We start from the raw sequence: 9,752 nt of genomic DNA, 5'->3' as shown, positions 1-9,752 counted from the left end.
CGGAGGAGAGGCTGTTGTTGACGTGTTGTATGTTTCATCTGACGGAGGAAAAGCTGTTGTTGACGTGTTGTATGTTTCATCTGACGGAGGAGAGGCTGTTGTTGACGTGTTGTATGTTTCATCTGACGGAGGAGAGGCTGTTGTTGACGTGTTGTATGTTTCATCTGACGGAGGAGAGGCTGTTGTTGACGTGTTGTATGTTTCATCTGACGGAGGAGAGGCTGTTGTTGACGTGTTGTATGTTTCATCTGACGGAGGAGAGGCTGTTGTTGACGTGTTGTATGTTTCATCTGACGGAGGAGAGGCTGTTGTTGACGTGTTGTATGTTTCAGCTGACGGAGGAGAGGCTGTTGCTAAAGGAGGAGGAGAGCAGGCAGAGTGAGGAGTTGATCAAGCGTCTCCTGCAGGAGGAACAGCTGGAGCTGCAGGAGGAGAGGAAGAGGAGGGAGGAAGATGACGGGAGGCTGGCTCTGCTGCTCAGCTCTCAGCTGGTCTGTACTGCATCATACGTCACGTGTCATATGTCACGGTTTAGAACAGTGTGTTTCATTTAATATGTTCTCCTGCAGAACGCTGCTCCTGCCGTTGTCGTCAGTGCATCCAAGAAGAAGAAGAAGACGACGGAGGTCAGCGGGGGACAGATGGAGAGGTGAGCGGGGGGGGTCTGTCCCTGAGTCTGGTGGTTTTAGACCTGAAACTGTCCCTGAGTCTGGTGGTTTTAGTCCTGAAACTGTCTCTGAGTCTGGTGGTTTTAGTCCTGAAACTGTCCCTGAGTCTGGTGGGTTTAGACCTGAAACTGTTCCTGAGTCTGGTGGTTTTAGTCCTGAAACTGTTCCTGAGTCTGGTGGTTTTAGTCCTGATGCTGTCCCTGAGTCTGGTGGTTTTAGTCCTGAAACTGTCTCTGAGTCTGGTGGTTTTAGACCTGATACTGTTCCTGAGTCTGGTGGTTTTAGTCCTGATGCTGTCTCTGAGTCTGGTGGTTTTAGACCTGAAACTGTCTCTGAGTCTGGTGGTTTTAGTCCTGAAACTGTCCCTGAGTCTGGTGGTTTTAGTCCTGAAACTGTTCCTGAGTCTGGTGGTTTTAGTCCTGAAACTGTCTCTGAGTCTGGTGGTTTTAGTCCTGAAACTGTTCCTGAGTCTGGTGGTTTTAGTCCTGATGCTGTCTCTGAGTCTGGTGGTTTTAGTCCTGAAACTGTCTCTGAGTCTGGTGGTTTTAGTCCTGAAACTGTCTCTGAGTCTGGTGGTTTTAGTCCTGAAACTGTTCCTGAGTCTGGTGGTTTTAGTCCTGATGCTGTCTCTGAGTCTGGTGGTTTTAGTCCTGAAACTGTTCCTGAGTCTGGTGGTTTTAGTCCTGATGCTGTCTCTGAGTCTGGTGGTTTTAGTCCTGAAACTGTCTCTGAGTCTGGTGGTTTTAGACCTGAAACTGTCCCTGAGTCTGGTGGTTTTAGTCCTGAAACTGTCTCTGAGTCTGGTGATTTTAGTCCTGATGCTGTCTCTGAGTCTGGTGGTTTTAGTCCTGAAACTGTCTCTTGAGTCTGGTGGTTTTAGTCCTGAAACTGTCCCTGAGTCTGGTGGTTTTAGACCTGAAACTGTCCCTGAGTCTGGTGGTTTTAGACCTGAAACTGTCCCTGAGTCTGGTGGTTTTAGACCTGAAACTGTCTCTTGAGTCTGGTGGTTTTAGTCCTGAAACTGTCCCTGAGTCTGGTGGTTTTAGACCTGAAACTGTCCCTGAGTCTGGTGGTTTTAGTCCTGATGCTGTCCCTGGGTCTGGTGGTTTTAGACCTGAAACTGTTCCTGAGGCAGCAGACAGAACAGATTGTTGCTTGGGCGATGGGGGTCTTTATAATCCTGAGGGCTTTCTTCCTTTGCCGCTGGGCGTAGAGGTCTTCCATGGATTGATGATGGTGATGGTGATGATGATAGTGATGATGATAGTGATGAAGATTATGTTGTATCTGTTTCAGGTTCTTGTGTCATCTCCCTGCTCACAGCAGCTCATCAGAGGGCTGCTTCATGTCCAACAAGGTAAACCCGTCCAAGGGTAGACATTAAGGGTAACATTGTATTATCACTGGCCCCCCCACTGTAACCTCTGGCCCCCCCACTGTAACCTCCGGCCCGGAGCATTCGTCCAAAACAAATCGACTAGTAATGAAGAAAATGAACACAATTGTTGAAATAGTGATTTATGCACAAACTACATTACTACAACATTTGAATCATCAGTTCTTCCTCATTTTCCTCAATTTTTCATATTTGGTTTATTAAAATAATGATATTGACATTGTTAAAAAATGTCTGCTATTATTATTTGTATAATGCGCTTTCTGCCTTCCTGTCATCAGGAGTTAGACATGTGATGTGATGTAATGGATTAGATTAGAACCTTCATTCTCCTGCTGGGACACTTCCCCATAGCCAATACCTTTATATTGTCTACTCTTCACTTGCTGTCAGCACGGGTCGGCATTGATGCACAGAGCCGACAGAAGACCTTGTTTACACTGGCATCATATTGAGAGGTGCAGCGACGCGTCCTGAAACCAGGAAGTAGCTGCTGGTTCCCTCCACAGAAAGCAACGGGATTTCGCCACAGGGTTTTGGGAAATATCTGGAAATAAGGGAAACAAACCTGTTTGATAAATGCACGTTTTGTTCAGCCGGATAATCTCCACATGTCTACCCTACTTTTATAATTTTATAATCATAAAATCGATAGATTATAAAGGGTTTTAGGACGCGTCACTGCACCACTAGAAGCCAACTCCATCCATCAAGCTGAAACCTTCTCTCCCTCTTCTTCTCCTCTCCCCGTCACTCTCCTTTAACTCCTCCGGGGACTTTCTTTTATCTGAAGATTGTTTTTTGCCCGGCGCTTGGCCGGTTACCGCTGGTATTAAAAACATTTTGGCGACTGGTTAGGTGGCGCGATAGTCTGTAGTGAAGGAGCGCGCTCCCGCTCATGGGAGCCTGCTCACGCTGTGCTCCGCAGCAAACAGCTGTTTGCTTTTCACCCAACAACGACAACCGCCTCACGAAACGCTTTGTTGTAGCGTTAATAAACGAAACAATTTAACTACATTGCTCGTCAAAATACCAATACCACAGGACATTTTTTTTTTTTAAACCAATATTTTTAGTGGCCTAAGCAGGCAAGTGGAAAGTACTGTATGCTGGCCCGGGGTGTCTAAATAGTGCTTCCGGGCCAGCGGGCCATTTATAATGTCGAGCCCTGCCGTCTGTCTTCATCTGGCATCAATAATCATATACATACAGTGTGCACAATTATTTGGCAACTGAGTATTTTGACCACATCGCAATTTTTCCAGCTCCAAGCTATATACACTTGAATGCCTATTAGATTCAAGCATATCAGGTGATCTGCATTTGTGTAATGAGGGAGGGTGTGGCCTAAGGAGATCAACACCCTATATTGAGGTGACCATAATTATTATGCAACGTCTTTTCCTCAGGCATGATGGGCCAGAAAGGGGATTTAACTGACGCGTCTTTAGAGATGTGACTGCGCCAAGTCTTTAGAGATGCGACTGCACCAAGTCTTTAGAGATGCGACCGCGTCGGGTCTTTAGAGATGCGACCGCGCCGAGTCTTTAGAGATGCGACTGCGCCGAGTCTTTAGAGATGCGACTGCGCCAAGTCTTTAGAGATGTGACTGCGCCAAGTCTTTAGAGATGTGACTGCGCCAAGTCTTTAGAGATGCGACTGCGCCAAGTCTTTAGAGATGTGACTGCGCCAAGTCTTTAGAGATGTGACTGCGCCAAGTCTTTAGAGATGTGACTGCGCCAAGTCTTTAGAGATGTGACCGCGCCAAGTCTTTAACGATGTGACTGCGCCAAGTCTTTAGAGATGCGACTGCGCCAAGTCTTTAGAGATGTGACCGCGCCAAGTCTTTAACGATGTGACTGCGCCAAGTCTTTAGAGATGTGACTGCGCCAAGTCTTTAGAGATGTGACTGCACCAAGTCTTTAGAGATGCGACCGCGTCGGGTCTTTAGAGATGCGACCGCGCCAAGTCTTTAGAGATGTGACTGCGCCGAGTCTTTAGAGATGTGACTGCGCCAAGTCTTTAGAGATGCGACCGCGCCAAGTCTTTAGAGATGCGACTGCGCCAAGTCTTTAGAGATGTGACTGCGCCAAGTCTTTAGAGATGTGACTGCGCCAAGTCTTTAGAGATGCGACCGCGCCGAGTCTTTAGAGATGCGACTGCGCCGAGTCTTTAGAGATGCGACTGCGCCGAGTCTTTAGAGATGCGACTGCGCCGAGTCTTTAGAGATGTGACTGCGCCAAGTCTTTAGAGATGCGACTGCGCCAAGTCTTTAGAGATGTGACTGCGCCAAGTCTTTAGAGATGTGACTGCGCCGAGTCTTTAGAGATGTGACTGCGCCGAGTCTTTAGAGATGCGACTGCGCCGAGTCTTTAGAGATGCGACTGCGCCGAGTCTTTAGAGATGCGACTGCGCCGAGTCTTTAGAGATGCGACTGCGCCGAGTCTTTAGAGATGTGACTGCGCCGAGTCTTTAGAGATGTGACTGCGCCGAGTCTTTAGAGATGCGACTGCGCCGAGTCTTTAGAGATGCGACTGCGCCAAGTCTTTAGAGATGTGACTGCGCCGAGTCTTTAGAGATGCGACTGCGCCGAGTCTTTAGAGATGCGACTGCGCCAAGTCTTTAGAGATGTGACTGCGCCAAGTCTTTAGAGATGCGACTGCGCCAAGTCTTTAGAGATGTGACTGCGCCAAGTCTTTAGAGATGTGACTGCGCCAAGTCTTTAGAGATGTGACTGCGCCAAGTCTTTAGAGATGTGACCGCGCAAAGTCTTTAACGATGTGACTGCGCCAAGTCTTTAGAGATGCGACTGCGCCAAGTCTTTAGAGATGTGACTGCGCCAAGTCTTTAGAGATGTGACTGCGCCAAGTCTTTAACGATGTGACTGCGCCAAGTCTTTAGAGATGCGACTGCGCCAAGTCTTTAACGATGTGACTGCGCAGTCTTTAACGATGTGACCGCGCCAAGTCTTTAGAGATGTGACCCCGCCAAGTCTTTAACGATGTGACCGCGCCAAGTCTTTAGAGATGTGACCCCGCCAAGTCTTTAACGATGTGACTGCGCCAAGTCTTTAACGATGTGACTGCGCCAAGTCTTTAACGATGTGACTGCGCCAAGTCTTTAACGATGTGACTGCGCCAAGTCTTTAGAGATGTGACCCCGCCAAGTCTTTAGAGATGTGACCGCGCAGTCTTTAACGATGTGACCGCGCCAAGTCTTTAGAGATGTGACTGCGCCAAGTCTTTAACGATGTGACCGCGCAGTCTTTAACGATGTGACCACGCCAAGTGTTTAGAGATGCGACTGCGCCAAGTCTTTAACGATGTGACTGCGCCAAGTCTTTAACGATGTGACCGCGCAGTCTTTAACGATGTGACTGCGCCAAGTCTTTAGAGATGTGACTGCGCCAAGTCTTTAACGATGTGACTGCGCCAAGTCTTTAACGATGTGACCGCGCAGTCTTTAACGATGTGACCGCGCAGTCTTTAACGATGTGACTGCGCCAAGTCTTTAACGATGTGACCGCGCAGTCTTTAACGATGTGACCGCGCCAAGTCTTTAGAGATGCGACCGCGTCGGGTCTTTAGAGATGCGACTGCGCAGTCTTTAACGATGTGACTGCGCCAAGTCTTTAACGATGTGACCGCGCAGTCTTTAACGATGTGACTGCGCCAAGTCTTTAACGATGTGACCGCGCAGTCTTTAACGATGTGACCGCGCCAAGTCTTTAGAGATGCGACCGCGCCAAGTCTTTAGAGATGCGACTGCGCCAAGTCTTTAGAGATGCGACTGCGCCAAGTCTTTAGAGATGCGACTGCGCCAAGTCTTTAGAGATGCGACTGCGCCAAGTCTTTAACGATGTGACTGCGCCAAGTCTTTAGAGATGTGACCGCGCCAAGTCTTTAACGATGTGACTGCGCCAAGTCTTTAGAGATGTGACTGCGCCAAGTCTTTAACGATGTGACTGCGCCAAGTCTTTAGAGATGTGACCGCGCCAAGTCTTTAACGATGTGACTGCGCCAAGTCTTTAGAGATGCGACCGCGCCAAGTCTTTAGAGATGTGACCGCGCCAAGTCTTTAACGATGTGACTGCGCCAAGTCTTTAGAGATGTGACCGCGCCAAGTCTTTAGAGATGTGACCGCGCCAAGTCTTTAACGATGTGACTGCACCAAGTCTTTAGAGATGTGACCGCGCCAAGTCTTTAACGATGTGACTGCGCCAAGTCTTTAGAGATGTGACCGCGCCAAGTCTTTAGAGATGTGACCGCGCCAAGTCTTTAACGATGTGACTGCGCCAAGTCTTTAGAGATGTGACCGCGCCAAGTCTTTAGAGATGTGACCGCGCCAAGTCTTTAACGATGTGACTGCGCCAAGTCTTTAGAGATGCGACTGCGCCAAGTCTTTAACGATGTGACTGCGCCAAGTCTTTAGAGATGTGACCGCGCCAAGTCTTTAACGATGTGACTGCGCCAAGTCTTTAGAGATGCGACTGCGCCAAGTCTTTAACGATGTGACTGCGCCAAGTCTTTAGAGATGCGACTGCGCCAAGTCTTTAACGATGTGACTGCGCCAAGTCTTTAACGATGTGACTGCGCCAAGTCTTTAGAGATGTGACCGCGCCGAGTCTTTAGAGATGTGACTGCGCCAAGTCTTTAACGATGTGACCGCGCAGTCTTTAGAGATGTGACCGCGCCAAGTCTTTAACGATGTGACTGCGCCAAGTCTTTAACGATGTGACCGCGCAGTCTTTAACGATGTGACCGCGCCAAGTCTTTAGAGATGTGACCGTGCAGTCTTTAGAGATGTGACCGCGTCGGGTCTTTAACGATGTGACTGCGCAGTCTTTAGAGATGTGACTGCGCAGTCTTTAGAGATGTGACCGTGCAGTCTTTAGAGATGTGACCGCGTTGCGTCTTTAACGATGCTACCACATCGTAACTTTAGAGATGCGACGACATCACTGAATTCTAATGAACGTGTTCTCCTTGTCTTCTCCTGCAGGAGAACATCCTCCTCCGCGATGCGGCGTTACAGGAGGAGCGTTTGGAGGGTTTCCTCTGCCCCTCAGAGGAGGAGGAGCGCGAGAGTCGCTTCCACGCAGACGCTGGACCTTCATCGTCCAAGAGGAAGATCTCTGAGAGGTCGGAGGACGAGAATCTGACGGCCCCAAAGAGAGGCTGTCCCTCCCCCTTCTCCCCCACTGTGGACCTCACCGGGTGGGAGAGCAGACAGCGGCAGGAGGAGGACGACCGGAGGCTGGCTCTGGTGCTGCAGAAGGAGCTGGACCAGGAGGAGAGGCAGAGAGCCAGTGACCGACGCAAAGGGTCCGCAGACCCCTACCTGCTGCGGCAGAACAGGGGCAGCCCCAAGACCTCCAGCACCAAGACCTCCAGCACCAAGACTTCCAGCCCCAAGACCTCCAGCACCAAGACCTCCAGCACCAAGACCTCCAGCACCAAGACTTCCAGCCCCAAGACCTCCAGCACCAAGACCTCCAGCACCAAGACCTCCAGCACCAAGACCTCCAGCACCAAGACCTCCAGCACCAAGACCTCCAGCACCAAGACTTCCAGCACCAAGACATCCAGTTGCTCTGAGACCTCCAGCAGGGGCAGCCCTGAGACCTCCAGCTGCTCTGAGACCTCCAGCAGGGGCAGCCCTGAGACTTCCAGCACCAAGACATCCAGCAGGGGCAGCCCTGAGACCTCCAGCAGGGGCAGCACTGAGACCTCCAGCAGGGGCAGCACTGAGACCTCCAGCAGGGGCAGCCCTGAGACCCCCAGCTCAAAGACCTCCTCCTCCAGGCGCAGTAAGCAGGCCACCCTGATGGAGATGTTCAGCCTGAGCAGCTGAAGGGGGTCCTCAGAGACCTCCTCCCCTGGAGCTAAAACATGTAGTTTTGAAGTTTTGGACTTTTTAAAAATCTGTTTTAAATCAAGTTTTTTGCAGAAGTGTCACTGCGGGACTCTCATCAGGAGAGTAGACCTGGTCCCTCTGGAACCTGCAGATCTGCTGACTTTCTCTGCTTATATTCAGGTGGAAATCTATGGACATTAAACACCTGGACTCTGAGGACCTGTGTGGACTTTTAAGATGTTCTCTGACATGTACAAAGACCGATGTAGAGCGTGCAGACTGATGAGCCAATAAATAAGTCTCCCGTGTGGTTCAGACCTGTTCTTCTCGTTTGGGTCGCTCATTCTTTTATTCTGTTCGTAGCACTTCTGAACACGTGGCGTGTGAGGTCGCTCATTCTTTTATTCTGTTCGTAGCACTTCTGAACACGTGGCCTGTGAGGTCGCTCATTCTTTTATTCTGTTCGTAGCACTTCTGAACACGTGGCCTGTGAGGTCGCTCATTCTTTTATTCTGTTCGTAGCACTTCTGAACACGTGGCCTGTGAGGTCGCTCATTCTTTTATTCTGTTCGTAGCACTTCTGAACACGTGGCGTGTGAGGTCGCTCATTCTTTTATTCTGTTCGTAGCACTTCTGAACACGTGGCGTGTGAGGTCGCTCATTCTTTTATTCTGTTCGTAGCACTTCTGAACACGTGGCCTGTGAGGTCGCTCATTCTTTTATTCTGTTCGTAGCACTTCTGAACACGTGGCCTGTGAGGTCGCTCATTCTTTTATTCTGTTCGTAGCACTTCTGAACACGTGGCGTGTGAGGTCGCTCATTCTTTTATGATTCCTATGATGTTTGTTTTTAACAATATTTGTATTGAAGTTTTCAATTATGGACGTTACACATACATACAATAGCGAACATTACACCTCCCCGGTCCGTCTCGTGGCAGATACAGTATGAAACCAAAGGAAAGGCATGTAAATAAACAGGTCAGTATACAGAACAACATTCTGAAAGAGTACGACGTGGGCGACGACACGGGAGCATCGTACTCCCGTTGCCTCTTCGGTGTTATTCATCAGAAAGCTTTCCTTTAGTAATGCGTTCTAAAGCGACATGCTGACGGATCCTAAATATATGTATCCATACTACGTTTGTTCACATGTTTCCATTCTATAGCTATTGCCCTCTTGGCTTGTAACGACACACGTCTTTAAGCGCACGCTCACTCTTCTTTGCTCTGTTGTCTGGTTCATCGTGTTCAGAGCCTGCTTCCAACAACGATGGACCACATTACATTCCCACAGTCAGTGAGCGCGTGATCCTTTAGCATCGGTGCATTACAGCAGGTGTCCGGGGTATTGGGATTCAAGTGATGGCGTTTTATATGTTCTTAAAATCCAAGAACATGTATAACAGGCTTAAGTATCAACTTAAGCCTGTGTTGATTGTTTGTGTTTGCGCCTTCAGGCACTCTTCAGACCACTCCTTCCAGAGACTTCCTCTTAGTTTATCTTCTGGGCCCAGGAGTTCAACACTTTTAATCTCAATCACATCCGATCAGATTTTGAAATCCCATGTTTTGTGATCCAGACGAGTCGGCCAGATGTTGTCCCTGGAGTTCAAAGCAATTCAGGATCAGCCGGATCCAGATCACGAGTTTTCAGGATGACTAGATCCTGAATACAGAGCTTTAATCCGACCGAGCGCCACCTAGTGGACATGAAGAATACTACAAGGAGCACAAGAGCCCACATTGCAGACTTCTATTGTCCGCACTTGCTTCTGAAAGGCGAGGACAGATGGCTTTTGTTTTGTTGAAGATATTTTTTTATTTCATC

At 49.1% G+C, this 9,752-nt stretch overlaps 1 protein-coding gene across 1 annotated transcript; it reads left to right on the top strand.

Annotated features, from left to right (window-relative positions):
- Positions 1 to 311: 311 nt before the first annotated feature.
- rnf168 (ring finger protein 168) lies at positions 312 to 8,243 on the top strand. The gene is made up of 4 exons (XM_034077297.2): positions 312 to 491; positions 570 to 649; positions 1,965 to 2,025; positions 7,066 to 8,243. The coding sequence occupies exons 1-4, from the start codon at positions 324 to 326 to the stop codon at positions 7,915 to 7,917; spliced, it is 1,161 nt and encodes a 386-aa protein (XP_033933188.1). The 5' UTR covers positions 312 to 323; the 3' UTR covers positions 7,918 to 8,243.
- The last annotated feature ends 1,509 nt before the right edge of the window (positions 8,244 to 9,752 follow it).

Source organism: Pseudochaenichthys georgianus, unplaced genomic scaffold (genome assembly GCF_902827115.2).
Source record: "Pseudochaenichthys georgianus unplaced genomic scaffold, fPseGeo1.2 scaffold_1475_arrow_ctg1, whole genome shotgun sequence".
Classification (NCBI taxonomy): domain Eukaryota; kingdom Metazoa; phylum Chordata; class Actinopteri; order Perciformes; family Channichthyidae; genus Pseudochaenichthys; species Pseudochaenichthys georgianus.
This window is presented reverse-complemented; position numbering and strand designations above follow the sequence as displayed.

Bases quoted from the DNA above. Each gene is read 5' to 3' on its own strand.
- rnf168 (XM_034077297.2), top strand. From the start codon at position 324: ATGTTTCAGCTGACGGAGGAGAGGCTGTTGCTAAAGGAGGAGGAGAGC. The intron at 492-569 runs GTCTGTACTGCA...GTTCTCCTGCAG, and splicing joins TGCTGCTCAGCTCTCAGCTG to AACGCTGCTCCTGCCGTTGT. The intron at 2,026-7,065 runs GTAAACCCGTCC...CTTCTCCTGCAG, and splicing joins GCTGCTTCATGTCCAACAAG to GAGAACATCCTCCTCCGCGA.